At 46.9% G+C, this 24,366-nt stretch overlaps 1 protein-coding gene across 1 annotated transcript in view; it reads left to right on the top strand.

The window, feature by feature from the left end:
* The first annotated feature begins 276 nt into the window (after nucleotides 1–276).
* Nucleotides 277–24,366, top strand: part of KL (klotho) — a 78,904-nt gene continuing 54,814 nt past the window's right edge. The window contains exon 1 of the mRNA XM_090027739.1: nucleotides 277–1,086. Within this exon, the coding sequence (XP_089883865.1) occupies nucleotides 367–1,086 (720 nt within the window). The 5' untranslated portion in view covers nucleotides 277–366. The remainder of the gene's footprint in view (nucleotides 1,087–24,366) is intronic.

Genomic DNA, 24,366 nt, shown 5'->3' with positions numbered 1-24,366 from the left:
ACCATTTAATTGCTGAGCAAGACCACCTAAGTGAAGGAGCAATCCCATTGGAGACCCTCCACCCCAGGTTATGATTTCAAGTCTTGCAGGGGGGCTCTCATCTCTTACGGAGGGGCTCCAGCACTTCCGGCACCCAGTTTCGAAACCAAATCTCTAGGTTGTGGGGCTGCAGCAAGCCGGATCCCGCGCACCTCTGCCTCCCCCTGCGGCGCCCGGGGGCCGCGAGAAGCGCCCGCGCAGCGCCCCGGCCGGGCGGGGGGCGGTGGCCCCGGCTGATCATTAACAGCGGGCGGGCGGGGGCGGGCGATAAAAGCGGGCCGGGGGCAGGCAGCGCCAGCTTCGCCACGTCCCCCCGCCGGCGGCAGCATGCCAGCGCCTCGCCGCCTCCTGCTCCTGCTCCTGCTGCCGCTGCTGGCGCCGCCGCCGCCGCCGGCCCTCGGGGCGCCGGGGCAGGGCGCGGGCACCTGGGCGCGCTTCGCCCGCCTGCCCTACCCGGAGGACGAGCTGTTCCTGCACGACACCTTCCCCGACGGCTTCCTGTGGGGCGCGGGCAGCGCCGCGTACCAGAGCGAGGGCGCGTGGCGCCAGGACGGCAAGGGCGCGTCGGTGTGGGACGGCTGGGCCGCCCCCGGCGGCGACGTGGCCAGCGACAGCTACAACAACCAGTTCCGCGACGCCGAGGGGCTGCGGCGCCTGGGGCTGCGGCACTACCGCTTCTCGCTGGCCTGGGCGCGGCTGCTGCCCAACGGGACGGGCGCGCCCAGCGCCGCGGGGCTGGAGCACTACGCGCGGCTGCTGCGCCGCCTGCGGGCGCGGGGCGTGGAGCCCGTGGTCACGCTCTACCACTGGGACCTGCCGCGGGCGCTGCAGCGGGCGCTGGGCGGCTGGGCCAGCCCCGCGCTGCCCGACCTCTTCCGCGCCTACGCCGAGCTCTGCTTCCGCCACTTCGGCGCGCACGTGCGCTACTGGCTCACCATGGACAACCCCTACGTGGTGGCCTGGCACGGCTACGCCACGGGCCGCCTGCCCCCCGGCGTGCGCGGCGGCGCCGCCATGGGCTACCGCGCCGCCAGGCACCTGCTGCAGGTAGGCGCGGGGCGGCGCGGACAGGCAGCCCCTGCTCCAGGGGCTGTCGAGGCGCCCGCTGAGGGGCGGCCCTGAGTGGGGACAGGCGGGCACGGGGGAAGTAGCCTGCTGGTGGGCAGCCCTTAGCAGCCCCGGGGGGGGAGAGGCACCCCCTCTCAGCACCCCGGGCTAGAAACCCGTGGGGAACAGGCAAGACGGGGCTTGAGGGCTTGGTTTGTAACCGCCCCCTGGGCTTACACTGCTGCTTGGCTCCTAGTGCGGGGGTAGAGGCGGGGTCTTCCCCCAAAGGATTGTGAAGGAAAAATTGGAAAAGGAAACGAGTTCAGGTAGGACCGGACTTGGTGCTGTCCTAACGCGCAGGACGCTGTACTTGGTGGGGTGGAGATCTGTGCTTGGGGCCTTGCTAGTGCCTGGTCATTTGCTGTCCTCCCCAGTGCAGGAACATAAGCGATGCTCCAAGTCTCCAAGCTTCCCTTTGTTTGTTTTTCCTACTCTTTCCTCCAAAAAGTCTGGTTGCAGAAACTGAAGAACACTTTTTTCTTTCTTTTTTTTTTCTGCTGAGAGAAGCTTGAAGTGGTTCATTTGCTGGCAAATGGTTTATTTCTTTTCTCCCCTACTGAAAATTCACGAGTGTGCTTCTCCAGCCATTGGCACAAACCTGCAGCTGTGCCAATTTGGAGTAGCCCATTAATGAGTCTGTTAACAGTGCTGTCTCATGGCAGTGTGTTTTCAGGAATTCGAGGGAAAATATTTTCACACGTTATGTAGATGCCAGAGCAAGTTGCATTGTTTCTGTCAGAATCTTTTCTAGTTGGGGGATGCTTATTTATTTATTTTGGAGAAAAATTAACATCTTTTTGCAAAATAATTCTGTTTTTTCTTTATAAGAAATGGGTTGGGGAAGGACTAGATCTAGTACATGATATCAATAACTTTATAGTTAAAAGGACTAGTTGTAGAGAATGTAATTACGTGTGTGTGTGTATGCATGTGTTTATGGCAGCACTTGTAACTTGCCACACAGAATTTGGTAAAGTATCTACATATCTCTGTTTTGGCAACAATGCACATGATCTAGTGCATCCAAACCTGGTTAAGCATCTATAAATCTGTTCTAGATTTCAGTGACAGATCACACAATTTGGTGCACTTAAGCCTGCCTCATGACATTAAACACTGGCCACAAAATAAGACAATTTTACCTTCAATAGATATTATTTGTATTCCCTAGTTACAGGCACATATTGAGAAGAGGCTACTCTTGTAATCTGTAGTATATCCTAGATGAAGTTTTAACACTGGGAAAGCAGCTACAACTCATCTTTCTATTTCTCTTTGTATCTTTTCACATTATTTATTAAATATATAAATATTAAAATGTTCAGGTGTTAGAGATAACTGAAGACAAAACATAGGCTGGACTTTTAAAGGCCAACATTTCCAGCTATTGAAAGATGTGATCTTGAAAACCCTTCAATAGTTGAGTAATCTTATTCCGGTACATCACTTTCCTTGAGCTTAACCTTATGCATATTAATACAAATTAATGAACCTAATAGGTTTGACTGTATGAATAAATTATTTTAGAGTTTAGGTGTTTGTGGGGTTGGGCCCCAAGTGTACAGTGTAGTATAATCGCATGCAGATGCGTGTTAAGCCTTTTCATAAAAATTGCAGTTAGCTGTGTTGTAATTGCTCTATTTAAATATTTCTTTGGGAATCAAGGAGACTATTTACCTGGGTAAGAGCTGCAGGTTTATAGCCCTCAACTGTGAAATCCTGAGGGAGGAACAATTATTTCTTTATGTCCATCTGTAAATAATTACACATACAAACTACGTTTAAAGAACATTGTGACATTCAAAGTTAGGAAATGCTGGAACTATGGTTGCTTGGGAAACCTTAACTCAATCCCCAAGTACTATGTGTTATGAAATTAGTCTTATGATTCAGTATTCCCCTCCCATTTCTCCATTCCCTTCTCCCTTCCCCCCCCACCCCCTAACTCATTCGGAATACAAATGGATGTCAAGTTAACGTGCAATGGTTTAATTTTGTTTTCTCTTTGCTTTACTGTTTGTAGCCCCAAGCCTGCTTTCTTGACTCTGAAGGTAGAGTTAGTAATTTCCTCATGAACTCTCCTATGGTGCCTCCCACTCTCTGGTTCTTTAGCTTAATTTGTTACTCTGCCACTGTGCGACTTGGGCAAATCTGTGCTTCTTTCTGGAGTTCCCTGCCTCTTCCTCCTACAGATCCCTGATTTTTATCCCCAGATCAGGATGTCATGGAAAAAATAATATGTAATTAAAAACTTTGCTGTGATGTAAATGTATAAGGTTGCATAACAGGCCATAATTCTGGCTTTTCCCAATTGTTGACCTGCAAGTTAATAACATTCTTTGATGCAAGGGCATCTGTGTTTTGTGTAATTTTTGAAAAGCCGGGTGGGGGAAAAACATAAGTCCATATGGTAGCACGTTGATGCTCTCCTAGGTTCTCAAGAGGGACTTTTTTGGATCCATTTAAAAAGGCTTCTGGCACTTGTCGCCATGGGATAACTTAACTTAACAGCGGTAGTCTAGGTTGTCATCTCCTCTGTATAGACCTGCACTAGACATTAGGGGTGCACTGATAGAGATTTTTGGGGCCAATACTGACAGCCGTGTTTTCTTTTTTTAAAGAGGTATATCGGCCGATACCGATCTAATTTCTGGTACCCAACCTGGAGTGTGGAGAACTGCCTCCAGCTGGTAAGTCTGGTGTGGTGGAAGGGAAGTGGGGAGAGGGAAGGGGTGTGAGGGAGCAGATCAAGGCCCCTGCGATGAGGGAAGCATGGGGCTGGGGCTGGGGCTGGGGCAAGCACTGCCTATCTGGGGCAGGGTGGGCATGGGACAAAGCCACGGCTTGTCTGGGGATCATGGGGAGTGTGTGTGTGGGGGGGGGGGGGGGGGGGGGGCGCGTCACTGTGTGCCGCTCGGCCAGAAGGTGCTGGTTTGGTGGCTCGTCTGGTGGTCTCACCAGTGCTTGTCTGTGGGGGGGCATGTAAACCAAATCTGCGTGGGTCAGGGCTGAGCCAAGGTCTTCCTGGTGGGGTGGGGCTACGCCATACAGCCCTGCCCAGCCAGGAAGAGCTTGGTGCAGCCCCAGCCTACCCTGAAGAGATCTGAGGGCACGTAACCTGTGCAGATCCAGGGGCACATGCCCCCCTGTGCCCTTCCAGATGACTGGCGGGAGCTGCTGGATGAGCAGGCAAGCCCTGGATGAGCCACTGGACCAGTGGCTCCTGGCCAAGCAGCATGCAGTGGTGGAAGCTGTGCCCAGCAGACAAGCCGTGGCTGCACCCTCTCTGCCCCAGCTGGGCAGCCCCTGCCCCAGCCCTCCTCCTTCCTCCCCATGGGGGCCTTGATCTCCCCCTCCCCCCCAGTCCCATTCCCTTCCCCTTTCCCTCCCTCTCCACCATACTAGACTTACCAGCTGGAGGCAGCTCTCCAAGCTGCCAGGCTTTGCTCCTTGTCACCTGTGATGCTCTGTGGCTGTGTGCATGCATGGACCATTTATTGGCTTGATATGGCTTATTTCCAATATTTATTAAATTTTTTTTAAGCTTGGTGCCAATCCAGTATCAGACAGACGTATCAGTGCACCTCTGCTAGACATGGATGAGATAGATGCATGTGAAACCAACTGGCAAAACGTATATTTGCTTACAGATGAGGAATGATGAGACCCAGGAACTTTAGGTTCTTTTCCTGACTCTGGAGGTCTCTAGTGGGCACAAACTGTTCTGTATGTTTCCTGTAACTTAACTGCTCACCTCCATCTTCTCCATGCTGTTACTGTCCTAAATCTCTTCTCCAATGTTTGTTTTGTTAGTTCCATTCTCTTCATCTAGTTAGTCCCACTCCATTCTTTTGGTGTGTCTTTCTCATCCAACACTCATTTATTCAGCCATCCGGTCATAGAGAAATGACATCCGGAGGTCCCTTCCAGCCCCATTTGGTTCAGTCTCTGCCTGAGATGGGATCACCCCTATCCAAACCATCCCATACCAACCATAATCTAAACTATGCATAAAACTACTGTCAAACTTGACGTAACATAAACCAACACCCTAACCTGCCACAGGTAAATCAGGGGAACCACAGCAGTCAATGTCCTGCTTCTATATTGAAAAAGTACTGGGGTCATACGACCCCAGCAAGATGTACATCTAGCCTCCTCTTAAAGACCCCAGGGTAGGAGCCAGCACCACTTCGCTTGGAAGTTGGTTCCAGGCCCTACCCGCCCTGACTGTGAAGTAGCACCTCCTGATGTCTAATCTGAATCTACCCTCTGCCAGCTTGTGACTGTTATTTCTAGTCACTCCTGGTAGTGCTTGGGGAAACAGGGACTCCCCCAATGCCTGTTGGCCCCCTCTGACTAGTTTGTAACAGGCCACTAGATCCCCCCCTCAGCCTTCTCTTCAGGTCCCGTAGCCTCTCCTCATAGGGCCTGCCCTGCTGCCCCCTGATCATGCGAGTGGCCCTCCTCTGGACCCTTTCCATGATGTCCACATCCCTCCTGAAGTGTGGCACCCAGAACTGAACGCAGTACTCCAGCTGCAGCCTGACCAGTGTCGCATAGAGGGGGAGGATCACCTCCTTGAACCTGCTCGAGATGCAACTATGGATGCATGACAAGGTGCAGTTGGCCTTCCTGACTGCATCCCCACACTACTGGCCCATGTTCATTTTGGCAGCAATAATGACTCGAAGATCATTTTCTGCCTCTGCACTGATGAGAAGGGAGTTCTCCAGCCTGTAAGTATGCTGCTGGTTCTTCCTCCCCAGGTGCATCACCTTGCACTTATCGGTGTTGAATCCCATCCTGTTCTCACTCACTCACCCCTGTAACCTGTCTAGGTCTGATTGCAGCCTATCCTCCTGTCTAGCATGCCCACATTCCCCCACATCTTAGTGTCATCAGCAAATTTGAACAGGGTGCTTTTTGCCCCTTGTCCAAGTCACTGATGAAGATGTTGAACAGTGCGGGCCCGTGGACTGAGCCCTGGGGGACCCCACTGCCCACATCCCTCCAGGCTGAAAATGACCCATCCACCACCACTCTCTGGGTGTGACCCTCCAGCCAGTTACTGACCCATTTGACTGTGTAGGTGTCGACACCACAGTCCCCTAGTTTTTGAATGAGAACGGGGTGAGAGAGAGTGTCGAAGGCCTTCCTAAAATACAGAAAGGCTACGTCCACTGCTACCCCTGCATCTAAGGATTTTGTGACCTGGTCATAGAAGGCCACCAGGTTGGGCTCATTAGAGGCAGGTCCTGTCAGACCATGTTGGTTGCCCCCAAGCATAACCTCCCCTGCTGGCCCCCCATGGACATGTGCCAGGATAATTCTCTCAAAAAGCTTACCCAGGATTGAGGTAAGACTAACTGGCCTATAGTTCCCTGGGTCCTCCTTTTTTGAAGATAGGAATAACATTGGCTCTCTTCCAGGCCTCTGGCACCACACCAGAGCACCACGAGTGCTCGTAAAGCCATGCCAGGGGTCCCGCAATGACCTCAGCTAATTCCCTCAGTACTCTGGGGTGTAGATCGTCCAGACCAGCTGATTTAAATACGTCCAGTCCCCCCAGAAGTTCCCTAACTAGATCCTCCCTGACCCTTGGCCTGGGTGTGCCTCCCCTGGGGCCTGAGGGGGTCCTAGTGGGTGGGCTGATCCGGTCCTGGCTCAGGAAAATGGAGGCAAAGAAATTGTTAAACAGGTTAGCTTTGTTGTCTGGCGTGACTACCAGATTTCCTAGCGTGTGTTGCAGGGACCACACATTACCCGGTACCTTCTTGCCCCCTGTGTATTTAAATGTATATGTATATGCTGTATATATTTAATGAAGAGATGAAGTAAATTGGGTTGAATCCATAGTTTGATTCTCCTCACTGCCCCTGCCCCCCACTGTCCCATCAGGTCAACAACCAGAAAACAATGCTAGGAAGCTGACATATGATGCATTTTGGTTTTTTGGGTAGGAAAGAAGAGTCAGTGTCACATCACTAGGTGGCTAGAGTATTGGTATTTAACTGTACTCTTCTTTGATTAAAGAATCAAAGCAATATTTTGTTTCTCCCACTGTTTTCTTTTTTTTTTCCTCGCTTATTGAAAGTGAATTGCTTATGTTGAACTCATTTTAGTTTGCGTAACAGAAAGTGGGGTCACAGAAACAGAAGAACACTTTGTTTCTAGTGAGGAGCTGTTGCCTAGAAACCAGGCACACAGCAACAGGATGCTGATTCTTCCTTCCCCTATCTGAAACATGAAAGTCAAAATCTAGGAAGAATACTTACCTCAACACCAAACTCTACAAAGCATGCAAAATAACAAATCTAGGGACGTACCCTTCTCAGGCTATTTCCTGATTCTTTTAATGCTAAATGAGAAGATTGCACAATGTGCCAGATTCTACTCTACATAAATGCAGAGGAACTTCAAAGTAAATGGAGCTATTATGAATTATGTGGTAGCTGAGTGCAAAATTTGATGGCCCAACAAGAGAAGAATATTACTCATTGTTATTGTAGAAATACATTTAACACTTTTAACAAGGAAGGAGCAACTCTAAATAATAGTAGTTGGACACACCATTCAGTTTTTCTCTTCCTCGTAACTATTCACAGTGGGAACAAAGTAGTAATTGTCTCTGTTGCTAATTATAAATATCTTTTCATCTCCTCTGCTTGGGCAGTATATGTTTGAAAATGATTTATTTCAGTGGTGACTAGATTAATTACCTATCTATGAGTCGTACAGCTTTCAAGCGTCGGAGATGACGAACAAGTATAGTAAAACCAGTAGTCTGAATTCAAGTTAAACACCACAATTACTTAAAATGTATACTTGACAAGGATGGTTTTGCTACAGTCACAAAGATAGTAACAATTCTGAGTTCAGAGACTTTTTGAAACTTTAAGTATTAGTGAAGGTGGGGGCTGGGGAAGAGGAACAAAAAATGAGTTCAGTTGTAAAATGTGATGAACCAGAAACTTGGAATTCTTTGACTGTTGTTATTGTGATTAAAATTGAGCATAAACTGAGGTGTATAGCCCCCTCTTGTACCCAGTGCATATCACTGCATGTATGCTGATGGATTAACTTCACTTTGCAGTCTTAAAGAAATAGGTGATATGGCATAGTCAGGCTTTTATTTCAAGAATATCTTATTTAGCAGTTGTGAAAGTGGATGGGACTATTTATGGAGTGTGCTACTTCTAAAGAAGAGTAAGCATGTCAAAATTGGCCACTCTGTGAGCCCCTCAGGTGCAGATGCCATGATCATGTTTTGAAGGATTAAATGAAGTTATTTTCAAACTAAAATCTAAAAAAAAAAAAAAAAGGTCTATTACTGTTTTCCTGTGTAAAAATGTGGCATTGCTTAAGTCACAAGTTATAGTGTAATAGTCGTACATCTTGGAAGAGAGTCTCTTCAGTGCCAAGCAGATAAGGAGTTACTGATAAACTGCATTTTAATACAGATAAAAAGTATTTATCTAGGCAGAAAAAGAATACTTCCTAAAACTGTAGTAAGCGCTGGAGGATGAAAATGAAGGAAGAAATTCTCTACTTCTGTGTCGACCTGTTTAAAAAAAATTGGAAGAAACCTTTTCGTTTTTTCACCCCAACTTCTTTCATCAAGTAGGAAAGAACCTTTCATGTTTTATGATGGTATTTCTTGAGGACCTGTTCTGAAGCTCATTGAAATCTATGGAAACCCTCCTGTTCCTGGGTGTTTCTCAAGTACCTAAACAAAACATTCTATTTCTCTTTACTTTTACAACTGCTTTAAGTATTCAAGTTAAAGCATTGGTATAAACCTTAATAGTATATGAAAAATCTACCAGCACCGTGGAAATAAAATTGCATGTCGGTTTTGAGGAGAAATTTTATAATTCTGTTCTTCACTTTGTGACTGAAAACAGTGATTTTTCTCCTATAATATATTTAGCAGAAGAGCAACATTTAATTAATAAGCCTCAGCTGAGATCTATCCAGCTATGTTTCTTACCACTTACTAAAGATTTGTGAGTAAAACTGAATTCTAATCTTTCTAGCCCTGGTAGAATGAAGTCAGAGTTGGGGTTCAAAGTCTCTATGACAAATTTCTTGGAGTGAGGTGTGATGGTGCAGGAAATGTATGAGATGGTATTTTGGTGATATTTCTTATTGAACCAACTTTTATACAATAAAAGATACCATAAAAAAAACTCCTTTGTCTCAAGCTCATTGGAGTTATTTTGGATTTATGCTGGTTGAGCTTGGTAGAGTCTATTTCATTATAGCTGTAAACCTTTTTAATGAGTAATGAAGCTTTACCTCTACCAAATCTATGCAGATTTTGCTCTCTCCTTGGTTGCATGGCTTCTAATAACATGCAGAACACTGACTAGTTCTATCTATCAAGGTAAAGGCTTCTAATAGCTAGGCTGACTGTAGGGAAATCGGCAACATTCATCTGGGACACCCAAAATACTGCACCCCCCACGCTCTCCCCCATGATCTCAAATCTGCAGGGGCAGGGTGGCATGCTGGGTGTAGGCAGAAGTGCTTGGCAGCCTGCCTGTTTGCAAGGCATTTTGTGCTGTTCTAACTCCTGGACAGACTGCCCCACTATAGTTCCCATTATAGTTCTCAACAGGATCCCCATAATAATTCTCAACAGTCTGACCTTTGACATTTGGGACTGTGCCAGCTAAACCAGGACAGATGGTCACCCTTTGACAGCTATTTCCCTTCCATCATTTGTATGATAATTGTACTGTGGGTACAAAATAGACTATGAGACTGAAAGGTGGGTTGCCTTTAAGGAGTTAATGCATATTACCAGCGTTTGTTATAATGAAAGCAACAGGCAACAAATTGGGATGGTATTGTGTTATGCAGTTAAGAAAGTTTTATGTTAGGAAATTAAGTTCAGCAAACTTGTTTAATAAAGCAGTACTCCAGTGTGCAGCAAAATGAAGCAACTTGAATTACAGATGGAGAATATGAAACCAAATAGTAAGAAAATGGTAACTTGATAGATTAATTACATACAGGAACAGAGGAATTGAGAGAGACATTGTTCAGGAAAGGAGAAAATAGATGGAGAGGCAGCGAGGAAGCATTTGATGTTAATAATGTGATAATGGGTAAAGAAGCATGAAGAAGTTGCTTGGATAAAACAATTCGATTGGGTCAAATTCACTTTCCTGAAAGTAACTTTAGGGGTTCTATTGGGATAGTGCTGGGAGTCTGCCATACACCCCCGGGGTTAGATTTGGAGATGGTAAGGATATCTGTAATGTTAATAGACAGATGTTACTGGGAATTGTCATTCTGGGAGCCTTACTTTCCCAGATATAAATTGGGGAACAAATAGTATTACTAATAGATAGGACCAGATATTCCTGGATATATTAGTTGAACAACTTCTTCACCAACTACTTAGTAAACCAAATGAGATATTGTTGTTTTAGTCTTGGTTTTGCTAAGGTAGAGGGGACTTTAAAGAACAGCTAGTCATAGAAAAGTGCAGGCAGCCTGGCTTCTGCCATTGTCGTATGCAACGCACCTAGTGTGGTGGTCTTCTGCACTGCATGCAGATCAGGTATCCTCCTACTTTGCCCCACTCTTCTGCACCTTCAGGAGTGGCTGCAGAAAGTAGAAGCTGGAGGAAGGCAGGAGGAGTCCAAAGAATCTGGTTGCCATGGAAATCCTTGGCTCTGTGTCTTCCTTAGTATGAGGGGATTCAAATGCAGATGTCCCACCAGCCTATAGGCTAATCTGGGGCACTCCTATCCTGCCTGCTGAACTGGCCTGTTGGGCAGCAAAAACAGGATCAGAGACTTGGAAGAGAGCAAGCAAGATTGATAGATTGTAAGGCCGGAAGGGACCTCGGAGGATCATTGGGTCCAGCCCCCTGCACCAAGCAGGAAAGATAATTAGGGGTTGGGTGACCCCAGCAAGGTGGCTGTCTAGTCTCCTTTTGAAGATTTCCAGGGTAGGTGATTGCAACACCTCTGGAGGGAGCTTATTCCACAGTCTGGATACTAGGGGTGTGCGAAACAGGCCGTATTTGATTCTCATTCGGCCTGAATCGGGGATAGTGATTCGATTAATTGATTCGGATCACTGTCCCTGATTTGGTTTGGCTGAGTCAGACTCTGAAGAGTTGATGCTGATTTAGAGAATCAGGGATTTGGCCATAGACACAGCTTTAAATGTTTTTTTCCTACATACCAGGTGTGGCTCATGAATGCTGTGATGATGGGGCAGGTTGAGCATCCCACAGGAGTGCGGGGGGCCCCCCTGTGTACTTGGCAGTGAACCTGGAAGTGAACTGGAAGTACTTCTGGTTCACTTCTGGGTCTGCCACTGAGCAAGCAGGCCCCCCCCCCCCCCCCCGTTCAGCGATCAGCTGTGGGGGTCCCCAGGTGCCCCCCTGACCCAGGAGGCACCAGTCACCAAGTCGGGGGGGGGGGGGGGTGCGGCGGCCCGCCCAGCACACTTCCTGGCGGACCCGGAAGTGGACCGGAAGTGTTTCTGGTCCACTTCTGGATCTGCTGCCAAGCGTGCTGGGGAACCTCCTACCCCTCCCTCCTCCTGCACTCTTTTGGAATGCTCCATCTGCCCCACCATCTTAGCGTTCATGAGCTGCCTGGTACCTTGAGGTATGTAGAAAAAAATGTAAAGCAGTGCCTATGTCTGAATTCTCGAATCTTTCTGAATCTCTCCAAATCAATTTGGAGGGTTTCAATTTGATTTGGAGAGGTTGAAGGGTCTCCTGATTCAATTTGGATTTGGAATTTTGGCCACTGAATCAGGTCAAATCTCCGCTGAATCGAAGCGGCGATCAAAGCTTCATACAGCCCTACTGGACACCCTGACTGAAGAAGTTTTTCCTAAAGTTGAGCCCAAATTGATCTTCCAGGAGTTTGTGGCCATTACTCCTGGTTTCCCTCGGGTGCTGTGGTAAACAGTTGCTCACCAAGCTCTTGTACTCTTAGTGTAGTGGTAAGTTGCTACCAGGTCCCCTCTTGGCCTTCTTTTCCTCAGGCTGAAGAGTCCCAGGTCCCTCAGCCTTTCCTCATATGGCTTACCATGTAAGACTGATCATACGGTTGGCTCTTCTTTGGACTCTCTCAAGCTTGTCCACATGCTTGTTAAAGTGTGGTGCCTAGAGCTGGTTGCAGTACTCCAGCTGTGGTTTCACCTGTGCTGAGTAGAGCAGAAGAATCACCTCCTTGGTTTTGCTGGAGATGCATCAATTGATGCATGCCAGGGTATTATTTGCCCCACTGACTACAGCATTGGACTGCTGGCTCATTCATACTGTGGTCTATTGTTACCCCCAGATCCCTTTAGTTCATGGTATTAGTCAGTTCGGTGCCACCAAGCCTGTAGGTGTGTTGGGGGTTGCTTGTCCTGAGATGAAGCACTTCACATTTCTCAATGTTGAACCTCATCAGATGGCGCAAGACTCTGTACTCAGTAGCTGGGGAAACAGCTAGGAGAGAGAGCCAGGTGACAGTAGCCTGTCTCCTCTACCTGGGTTTTCAAACTTGGATTTAAGAACAATTGTTTTTGGCACCTACCTTCAAGTGTGGTTCTTGGCTCCAGATCCTGAATGAATGGAGGTGTTCCCCTTGAAGCTCTCATTCAGGTAGTTAACCTCCAGAGAAGGGCAGGAGTTCAGATGAACCTTATCCTTATCCTTTTCTGTTGACTAGCTCTAGGCAATTTCCTGCTGAACATATGGGATGCCTGTAGACATGCAGGGATGCTGCTCCGATGCGCTGTAATTACAGTGCATCGGAGGAGACTCAATTAATTGAGATTACTGGAGCTTGCTAATTAGCCTGTTCCAATGTTTCACTACCCTTATGGTCAAAGTTCTTTCTGATCTCAAACGAACTTCCTCTGCTGTAGTTTGCAGCCATTGCTTCTAGTTCTGTCTGCAGAGAAAAAGCCGTAGTCCCAAACTTTTAAGGACTCAAGTTGTTTATTGGACTTGGCTATCAATGTGCTTATGCTAAGCAGAGTAGGGGACAATCTTTATTTCAGAATTCTGAGAACAGTGCCATGTGAAATGATAGATTCAGTAGCAAGTACATTTATTAATCTGTCAAGGGACCATCTGACTGGAGACTGGCAAAAAGATATTTAAAAAGGGGAGGCAGTGATCTGAGCAACTAAGTTCCTGTTAGTTTGATATCAACTGTATGCAAGACTGTTTTCCTTTTAAAATGTATAAGTTTGACATGCACATAAGCGTGATAAACTGCTAAATGAATTTAACAAGAACAGATTGTGCAAAGCTAACTCATCTTTGATAAACTACTATTAGGTGGATACATAATTGTGTTCAAAGAGCAGCCATCAATGGGAGGAGGCATTGAATGGAGATCCCCAGGGGACTGCCCTTGATTTAGCACTGTTTAGTGTCTTCATTACCAATTTGGAGGATGGGATTGATTGCATGCTAAGCAGGTTTACAGAGGACACCAAGGTGGGTGGCACTGTAGACTCCCCGGAGGGTAAGATTAGGATTCAGAATGAGCTTAAGGGACTGGAGAAAGTGTTTAAAATTAACTTAATAATATTCAAGAAGGACAAATGGAGAGCACTGCACTTAGGAAAGAACAGTTGCATGCAGACTGCTTAGGTTGCAAGACTGCAGAAAAAGATATGGGAGCTACAGGGGAATGCGAACAACATGGGCCAAAAGTATACTTTTGTTGCAGAAAGACAGACAGTAGCATACTGGATTATATTAATAGAAGAGTCACTAGTAAGTCACCTTATTAAGAGGCACCCCCTGTAGGAAGAGATGGCAGTAAGCTGAGCAGTAGCTCTGGGATAAGCAGCTCAGGTATGGGACTGTCTTGAATCAGGCTTCTTTGTATTAATGGATTAGGGTGGCCGATTCATGCTTGAGCGGTGTGTGCACGCATACACATGCATACCCTTCCCCCTATTTTCACCTTTTCTTCCATCCTCAGGAGGTGACTGACCATAACAAAGTTCAGGTTTCAAGGTCACCAGCTGTGATACCCCCTGGTGACCACTTAACCTAATCTAGCTCTAGGGTGTCCTCCCCTTCTCATTCACCTGCTACATCTTGATGTACTTGTTTGATTTGCAAGAGGCTGCCTAAGGGTCCTAAAGCAAGCCCCAGTTCTTCTGGCCACCTGCAGGTCCCTCCTGGATCCCACTGGTCTCAGTTCTGCCCTTCTCAGGCTAAGTGAGCCTTTCCAACCCTTCCATGTCCCCAGGATACTTGTAGACTTAAGGGCTATTCATGGTTTCCAGCCTACCCTACAGCCATGTCCATGCCTTGAAGATGCTACGGTACAATTTCTCCTTTGTTGGGGCCTTGGCCTTCTCAAGCTCTGCCCCTTTTCTTTAGCTGTGCCTTCTAGCCCAGGCTCACTATGCTGGACCTGGCTTCTGGGCACCTGCTTGTATCTTGGTTACTTAAGCCCTGGGCCCCTGGTCCTGTCTCTATCCTGCTTTGGGCACTGACCTTATTTTGGTTCATACTGGACCCCCTGATCCTGTCTCCATCCCTGCTCTGCACCAAGCCTGCTTTGGCTCCATCTGGGCTCCCTGGCTATGTTTCTGTCCTGTTCTGGGAATTGAGTCTGCTTTGGCTCTGTCTGGGCCCCTAGCCCAGTCTTTGGCTCCCTGTGGGCCCCCTAACCATGTCTCAGCCCTTCTTTGGGCACTGGGCTTTGTAGCCCCATCTCTGCCCTGCTCTGAGCACTGCTGTGAGCACCTCTCACCCTTAATAGTCCCAAACACAAACTGCTGCTATGAACTGCTATCTCTCTGTCACTTCTGCCAGCTCTCTATGTTCTAATTTCTGCCATTTCTCTCTTTAAAGTAAAAAGAACCTGAGGCTCCCTGTTACACTGAACAACAGGGCTTGCTTTGAGGTGAGGCTCGTTTAGCTAATTGAGGGGTGAAGTTAGCAGGACCACTTAATCTGTATAAGTGTAAGCTGCTGTCTGCCCGGGAGGAGAAGATTAAAAGATTGGGGCGTGGGTCTTAGGGCTGTCAAACTATTACAATAATTTAATTGCAATTAGTTGCACAATTAAAAAAATTAGTCACAATTAATCATGTTTTTAATCACATGGTTAAAAACTCAAAATTGTATGCAAAAACTCAAAATTTTGCAGATACTTCGTATGTGTGAGAGGGTGGGTCTAGCTTGGTCTCCCTCTGAATTTGTCTGCCACAACTTGGATCAAAAAGAAGATAAGTTCAGTGTTGGTTTTGGAGCGAGAAAACACCACATACCACCCAGGTGATAAGCTCACACAGTGCAAGTTTTATTCCTTAGGAGGTTACAGGGTTGTACTTGCCTCGCTAATTACCTTATTAGCAAGGCGTAGCTGATAAGGCTGGGATCCGGAGCATCCCGGATACTTTAGGCTATCCTGTATCAACTGAGTCTTCTCTGCTAATTGATTCATTAGTGGGGCACGTTTTCTGTGCCTCCTCTGGTCCCAGACTGGAAACTGCCTCTGGTGCTCCCTCTCTATTTGAATGGTAGATCCGGCTCAGTTCATCACCATCCTGTTGGGGCAGGTAGCAGTCCCAGAATCCTCCAGAGCTGCAGATTGGGCTCTCTCCCCCCCCAACCTTTCCTTCTCTCATAGCTGGTCCTCTGTCCTCCCATGCCTGAAGGCAAAGCGTGTTCATTCGCTTCCATGTTTATACCAGGTGCGGCAGGCTGATTACTCTGACCCTCCTTTGGTGTGTCATTCCCTTCACCTGTGCAAGGTGTTTTCCCTAGTTGCTCACTCCTGAGGCTATCTCAGTAATGGGGCGCCTTCCTGAGCCCCTGTTACAGTATGGTTGAAGGTTTGTGTGTGGGTGGTGTGTTGTGTGTGTGTGTGGTGGGGGGTAATCTGTGAAGCTGTGGGGAGCTGTGGGTGTGCATGTGGTATTATACACATAGACTTTTTGCCTGTTGCTTTTAATCTTATGTATTTTCTTGAGTTTTGCATTGTCTTAAACTCCATTTTGTATTGCACTGTAACTTGCCATGTGTGTTTGACCTTTGTATGCTGTATGGGTGAGAGTGTGTCTGTGGAAAGGGAAAACATCAGCTGGCAACTGGCTGGAGAATGCAGACAGATAAAAGACCAAACAAGAATAATCTGCCCCAGAACAGCGAGAGAACCATGACAATTGACCTTCAAGAAAGAACACCATGATAACACAACAAAAGCCCAGAGGACTGGGTGAATTGCCAAGGCTATAAAAGATGGGGTGAGATATATTGATTTTGGGTCTTGTTCTGCATGTCATCCTGGAGCATTGGTTCATCTGACAAGATGGACCGGCAGGAGCCTGACTTCTACTTGTGATCAACTTGGCTGGCCACTAAATTGATCCAAGTACTGATAAGACTGGTAATGTATACCACTGCAGAACAGAAATTGGGGTATGAATGTGGGTGTGTGTTAAGTGCTTAATCAATAAATGCAGCATCTTGTCTAATCCTTGCTCGTGATTTGAGCAATTGGCAATTTGTGTAACATTTAAGTGGTGGAGAATGTGGAAGGGGGATATAGAGGAAGCTCCGTGTTTATTGTTCCTCTGGTGTGCACTCTTGGGATTGTAGAATTCCCTGAGCCTGCAGGAGAAGTTAGATTCTCACTGATTAGGAGTTTCAGAGATGTTTTTGTTAGGAGAAAGAAGGAATGAGTTATAAACAAATTTATGGATGTCTCTCGGCTGTAGATTTGCCAAGAAACTAGGGAGGGAGTTTAGGAACTCTGCTTCTACCACTAATCCTTGGCTATAGCTGTCTCTGAGGGTTAAAAGGGGAAATTTAGGTGTTGTGCAGTTGGTAACCACAGATTTTAAGATATATTGAGTGACTTAAGGCAAGTTGACTTTAATGTCTGGAAACAAAGGTGGTATCTGAATAGAAGGTTGTAGAAAGTATAGGAATTTTATTAATTAACATCTAGAGAAACAGGTTAAGCAGTTGAAAAATCCTTAGTGTCAGCTGTCTGTTGAAGCTTTGTAGACAGCTGTTATGCAAAAGACAAAAGCAAAGACTTGAGGGTCCCTGTCCCCATTTCCTGGGGATGGTCCCCAAGGCCACTATGGACAGAGGACATACCAGCAGCCCATTTTGTGTACCCCACTGGAGGGGGGGCTGTGGGCCTTGGAATCCCACCTAAGAGAGAGCCTCATATGTATAAATTGTATCTTAGCCGGATGTACCTTGACTCTGATGACAGCCCTAGGATTGGTAGATATAGAATTGTTTGTATTGTTGCTTTTTGTTATCACTTTGTATCAATAAATTCACCTGTTATCAACTGGCAGGTGTTGTGGTCAGACTGAGGGTTGTGCCCACCTGAAACAAAGGTGTAGTTGTTGGGTCCAAATTCAGCCCAACATTTGGCCACTCCATCAGGACACAAGGGCAGTAACCTGACCAATCGGAGAATTTATTGGTACAGAGTGACCCTTTCTAGGGGGTTAGCTAAGACTTGTAGAATTGTATGGTAATTGTGAGTAGGGTTGTAAGTTTTTTGTTTTTTTTATGCAGGAGAGGTGGTTTGTTAGTGCTGATCAGGAGACTGTTTGCTTAGGTCAGGCAGAATAGTGGACATTGTTACATACTGTGGTCCGCTTGGGATTAAGAAAGAACCTCCTCTGGTGTTTGGAATAAGAAGCTAAAAAGCAGAGAAAGTAATCTCTCTGCTGGAAAAGCTGTGTTAATGAACAGGGACAGGGTCTTTTGATGCTAGGGTCCTTGGGAAGGGTTAATCTTTTGTGGATGGTTACAAGAGTAGTCTTGTGTGTTTTCTGTGGAGTCTGTAAGGTGTAGGTTACAAGTACAGATTATGTCAAGGCAGAGTGTTATCCAGGTGGTGCAGCTTCAGAAAGATCAGAGACAGATACTCCTGAATCCTGTGTGCACCAAAGAATAGAGGCAGCAGGTGGCACAGAAAGAGACAAGGTATGTTACTGGACATCTGCTCAGGCAGTGGCAGATAATTTGTGATTGGAAAGGTGAGGGAGAAACTTGGTTCTCCCTCTGACTCTCCAGGAACAGTGAAGAGCCTTGAGGAGATAGAAATTGTTATAGGAATGTAACATCTTGTTTTGGGAAACATCAGGGTACAGCTGTGGAAACTGTAAATTGTACGGTCTGGAGCCCAGGGAAGGGGGGACTGCAGAGGGGTCTGGAGCCTGGGGGCGGGGGGGACACCCACATTCCCTGGCAGAATGTGGTATACTGTGGGTCAGGAGTGAGGGACAAGGGTAGGACATGGGCATATCACTGCTGCTGTCACAATCACATTACCTCCCTACCCTGCAGTAGGAGTCCTCCTTTTTTGAAACCAGAAATATGGTAACCCTACAGGAACACAGCCTGGTGATGTAGCCCAGAAGTAAGCCTGTGGAGGGAAAGGGGTGGGGGGAGCAGATTAAGGCCCCCATGGTGAAAGAGGGAGTGGGGCAGGGGCTAGGGTGAATGGAACCCCAGGGCTGGGGTGGGTCATGTGATGGAGCCATGAGAGCCTTGTGCGGGGGGGGGGGTGCTCCCTGCTGCTGCTGCTGCTGCTGCTGCACACACCCCCTGGGGAAGGCATGGGGGGCATTTACCTCATGGATTTGTGCATGGGGTACCGGTGGGCTATGGGCTGGGGTACTGCACCCTGCTGCCTTTGCCTTGGGTGCTGTGCACTGGTTACACCATGCCCCTGCCCGCCCAAAGGCAGGAGGCATAACACAGAGTTATGTAGCTCCTGAGGCAAAGGCAGCAGGGTGCAGAGCCCCAGTGGGGAGCCTGACTGTGCCCCACTCACAAATCCTGGAGGCACATGCTCCTATGCTTCCCTCAAGTACGTGCAGCAGCAGGGAGCCACCCCCTCTGTGCCCCTGGATGAGCCTCCTGTGGCTCCATCCCATGACCCGCCCTGGCCCCTGGGTCCCATTCACTCTTGCCCTGCCCCACTCCCTCCCTCAGCATGGGGCCTTGATCTGTACCTCTCTATCCCTTCCCTTTTTCTCTGCACAGACTTATCTCCTGGGTGCTGCTCTACATGCTGCTAGGCTGCGTTCCTGGTTGTGAGCATGCTGCAGCTGTGCACCTGCACATGGCATCCCAATATGGCACCAATGTATTGGTGCACCTTTTAATGTGTGTGGTCCCCGCCCCCCCCCCCTTCCTGCTGCAGCAGCCCAGAGCTTGCACCTCAGCTGCCCTGTGGCTCCTCTGCACTGCAGTGTTGCCAACTCTCATGATTTTTGGTTTTGCTCTTAAAGTCTACACTTTAGGAATGTGTAAAGCTTTGCTTTTCTGAAGGTGCTCCCTGGACAGTCTTGCAAAAGATTTGGATCAGGCAGGGTGCAGCTTCTGAGTTGGTGCTAGCAGCCCACTTGTGTGGCCCCAGGGGCTGGCACTGCTGTGGAGGGAAGGACTGGGGCCCTTCGCAGCTCAGGGGCCATTCGGCTTGCCGGCAGCTCACCCCCTGGCTATAGGCAGGCTCTGGCTCTGATAGGGAGAAGAAAAAAAAAGTATCAGGCCCCTTGCTGTAATGTAATGGCAAAATTGAAACAGTGGGTTTCAATTAAAAATCCACTATTTCAATTTAGGGTCCACAGAATAAAACTCTGAGGACTAAAGCCTCATCATGTGTATAAGCACCCAAAAAGCCATCTTTAGTCTTAACTCTGAAATGGTCTTTTTTTCCCCTTACATTTTGCCTTCCACCAAAATAAAGGGCATGTATCTTATCTGGAGGTGTATGATATGCAAGAAAATATGGTATAAATTTGGATATCTTTAGTTAGAAATAAGAAAGAACTAGTAGACTGGTCAGTTATGGGACGACTGAGCCAACAATGTGATACAGCCTTGAAAAAAGGAGAATATGATCCTAAGATTCATCTGTTAAGTAGAAAGAGGGAAGTACTAGTGCTTTTGTGCAAAGTTGTAAGGCCTTATCTGGAATCCTGCATATAATTTTGGCCATACATAGTCGAGAAAGATGCATTCAAGTTGGAGCAGTTGCAGAGGATGTTGGGATTACACGTACCAAGAAGATAGATTGACTTATAATATATCTATTTATTTACATCAGTGGTTCTCAACCTTTTTAGAGTCAAGTCCCCTTATTAGATTCAGGGTACTTCTTGTTAGGCTCAAGGCACCCCTCAGATAATAGTAGCACTTAGTTTTCACTCATGTTTTGACTATGGAAAAAGAAGAGCAGTTCTTCCGTTGTGAAGAACTCAAAGACCACAACAGGTCAGAGTGTTTCTAGCACTATGGGTTTTTGTTTGAAATCTCTGGGATTATTTTATGAATCATGTTTGCCCTGTAAAGGATCTCTAGAGCACCCCAGGATGCTGTAGCACCTTGACTGAGAGTCACTGATTTACTCTTAAGGACAATGTTGACCCAAGAGCAAATGGGTATAAGCTGGCAAGGAATAAGCACAGGTTGGAGACTCTAACCATTAGAACAGAGCTGGGCAATTATTTCAGGCTGCTTACTAAGTTTGGACAAGCTGTTGAGGGCTGCATGGGTAGCTCCACCCCTTGACAGGCGTCCTGCCCCCTGGTTGCCATCTTGGGACTGGAAGCCCCACCCTCTAACTCCTGCTGTTTGCCACCAGAAGTCCCTCCCCTTGCTCATAGAAATACCCTTTCAGGAAGAAATTTTGCTATCTCAGAACTGAAAAAATACCAAATTTTATTCTAAAATACTAACATGTACAACATTCATTAATTCAATTTCAAAAAATATTTTTGTCCTGATTTTACATGCGTTTGTATAGTGTACAGAGGTGATTGCACAACAGCTTACAATGAAATCCTACTCTTGTGGGGGATATGGGGGTGGGTATAGACTTGGGGGCTGTGTGGGTATGTGGGGGCGGGTGGATAGGTGTGGAAGGGTGGGTGTGGAGTGAGGGAGCATGTGGGTGTGCATGGATATGTGGAGTGTGGGTGGGTATGGGGTTTGTGGGGAGCTGTGTGGTTGGGAGGGTGGCTGGCATGTGCATATGCGTGTCTGTGTGTATGGGAGTGGAAGTGGGGTGTGGGTGCATATGTATGGTGGGGTGTGCTTGTGGGACTTGCCCTATGAATGAACACACTCCCTCTCTCATTGCACGAACACACACTCACCCACCACCCTCCTGCTCCTGGCCTCGGGGTACTGGCATGGCCCTGTGGTCAGGCGATGCAGCTGGGGGCCCCGTGGTGCTGGAGCAGCTGGCCACATGCCGGGAAAGCTGCGGCAGGCAGAGACTTCCGGTTTGAGAGGGGGTGGGGGTAGGGTGAGGCAAGGCTGAGCTGACCCTGCTGGCGAGTCCTGGCTTCCCTACTGCCTCGTCTCCTGTCATCTTTGATAGGCAGTGAGGAGCAGATAAATATTAATCTTTTACACTTTTTAGGTGCCCTGCGGATAGAATTGCCTAGCAGGCTGGATGCAGCCCACGGGTCATATTTTGCCCACCTCTGTATTAGAAGAATGAAGTGCTGGAACAGCCTTCTACAAGAAATAGTAGGGAAAAACAACTTAATGTTAAAATAGTACTTTAGTTTAAGACAGAGGTTGTGATGTGATAGCATTACTATTGCAGATCCAAAGCTTGGCCCAGGAGGTGTGATTCAGTCCTATACACCTGTGTTTTTGCAGAATTTAGGGAGAGTGCTGTAGTGTGAGGGTTGAAGCAAGATGAATTGCATTTAATGGATGAAATTCAAGAGTGTCACGCAGTCATTTGTTTAATTTGGTGAGAAAATTCAACATGTTGTAAGACATGTTGGGCATGCTCCAACAACCTCACACAATATAAAACAACCATAAAAATAGATTAATTTGCCTGTTAAACAGGGTTCTAATTCCAGTTATGGTTCATGGAGGCCTTCTGGATAGGCACTTGTATAACTGAGACCAATAGCTGTTTCTTGATAGCTAATTGACAGAATCTCTGGAATTGGCCAGATTAAAGAGTATTGCTTCTGACATGTAACATCTCAGACACTTCATGTCTGTATATTAGAACTATATGAAGGTTTAAACATGTTGTTTTCTATTCTGGTATGACAAACATCAGGAAATTTCAAAATTTTCCTTGGCACAGGAATCAGTTAAACCTTCTATGATTTTAAAATTTAATTCCTTCTGGGAGGTTGATAGAGGACTGGGAGCCTAGAAGCAAAGAGATGTTGCAGGTGAGCCTGTTCTCCCAGTGTTTCCAGGTTCCAAGATCATTTTTAACCTGGTTATGTAGTCACTTCCTCACCCCCTTTTTCCTGACTGCCAAGAAACCTGGGGCTGTCATGGCTTCACCAATTCCCAAATCAGCTGTGAATTTGGGCTTGCTAACTCCTGAAGGTCAGACTTCTCAGGGGGGTGCATGGGGAAACAGTTGGCTTTGGATCCTGCAAGCCCTGAGAACCTCAGCTCTCTGAGGCAGTCTAGTAGGTGGATTGTCAGGGAGGTGAATGAACAAGCAGGTTTAGAATGCAGTTTCAGCAAAAGTGACATGTTGCTATGGAACACCTTGATTTTAATGAATCAGCACTTTTTTCTATGGACCAGCATCCCATTGTAAAATTTCATGCATGATTTAGTATATATAAATTAACGCTGAGACTCCCAGAGGTCCCAGAAATTAAGCTGTTATAACTCCATTTTAAGACTGTAGTAAGCTATTGATCTTTTGACTTCTGTTTAGCCTACAGAAAAGAGCAATGGGACAGTTTAAAATTGGCTGGGCAAGATTGTTTTACGGAAATACCTGGGTATTTTTTTAGTGCAAAAGTCAATCTGAAAATCTATTTACAGTTTAATATTCTTATCAAAGGTTAAGGAATTGTACCATTGCTAGAACCATTGTAAGTCATGCCAATATAGAATGTTTATTTCTACAGTTCAGATAAAGAGATTAATTTGTTTTGATCCTGCTTCTAAAGAGAACTGCTAGGAATAATTTGTTTTTGCAGCTAGTCAATGGTACTATCAGATGAAAATCCATAGTGATTATCAGTTCTTTTTGGCAACAGCTCTTTTTCAGCTGCTCCAGTGGGTCAGTTGTTGTTTTACAGAGCTGATAACGAACTTTACTTAGTTGGTTTATTTAATTTTTAAATGTGAAGGCACAGTAATTGTTGAATATGGCCATTGATAAATTATTCTGATTTGTTTTAAGCCGCAAGCATTTATAGAAATGGTAGAATTGCATAGGGATCATTTTGGGTTTTTGGGGGAATTACAGGAGTGCAGCTAATGAAGACAGAAAAAATACTAAGCATGGTGAAAGAGTTTTACAAAATTTATACTCCAGCAGTGTTGCATGAGGGAGCCCTTGACTTGTTTTTGGTGGGGTGAGAGGCATCAGCTGGAGAAAGTGTGGACATGGGAAGCAACCTAAACCTTCAAGATGGGAAAGGCCTTAGGGAATGACAGGCTCCTGGCAGAATTTTACAGGACTTTTTGGGACATACTAAGCCAGGACCTGTTAGCAGTGTTCCAAGAATGTTTGGAGAGGGGGGCAGGTGTGGACACAGGAATAATAATGCTATTGTACAAGAAAGGAGAGTGGGAAAAGTTGGAGTACTGGAGGCCAATCACTTTACTGAACCTAAATGATATGATAATGCCCCAGGTGTTAGCAAATAGATTTTTAAAAGTGGTGGGAAAGGCAGTTCACAGTGATCGGACTTGCGCAGTCCGCAGCACAGTAGTAACACTTCTACTAATAAGAGAGACAATTTGGTACTATTAGGAATAAGGATTGAGTGTGGCAGTCCTGAATCTTAACTTAGAAAAATCATATGACCGAGTGGAGCATGAGTTCTTGTCTGGCACTATGGACAAGATGAGGGTCTCACCCAAGCTTCTAAGTTAGATCAAGATTTTATACCAGGGGTTTTCAATCTTTTTTTAATAAGTGTACCCCCAGCAGCCAGATATGGAGCCGGGGTGGGGGTGGTGTGCGGAGCAGCAGCACAGGGTGGTGGGTGGCAGTGGTGGCCACTGAGTGAGCTTCTCTCCCCCCATGCCTGGCTGGCTGGGCAGTGCTTGTGCTGCCCTCACGCCCCCTCCCCACCCTGCTTCTGGCACGGGGTGGTGGGTGGCGGCACTCCATCTCCGCCCACCTGGGCATACTCCCTAGGGCCTTCCCAGGTATCCCTGAGGGTATGCATATACCTGGTTGACAACCTCTGCTTTATACAAAGGAGCACAGTGTATGA

The sequence above is a fragment of the Crocodylus siamensis genome, chromosome 1 (assembly GCF_052110815.1).
Source record: "Crocodylus siamensis isolate JL-2025a chromosome 1, ASM5211081v1, whole genome shotgun sequence".
Lineage (NCBI taxonomy): Eukaryota > Metazoa > Chordata > Crocodylia > Crocodylidae > Crocodylus > Crocodylus siamensis.
Note: the sequence above shows the minus strand (reverse complement) of the source record. Positions and strands in the feature narration are given on the sequence as shown.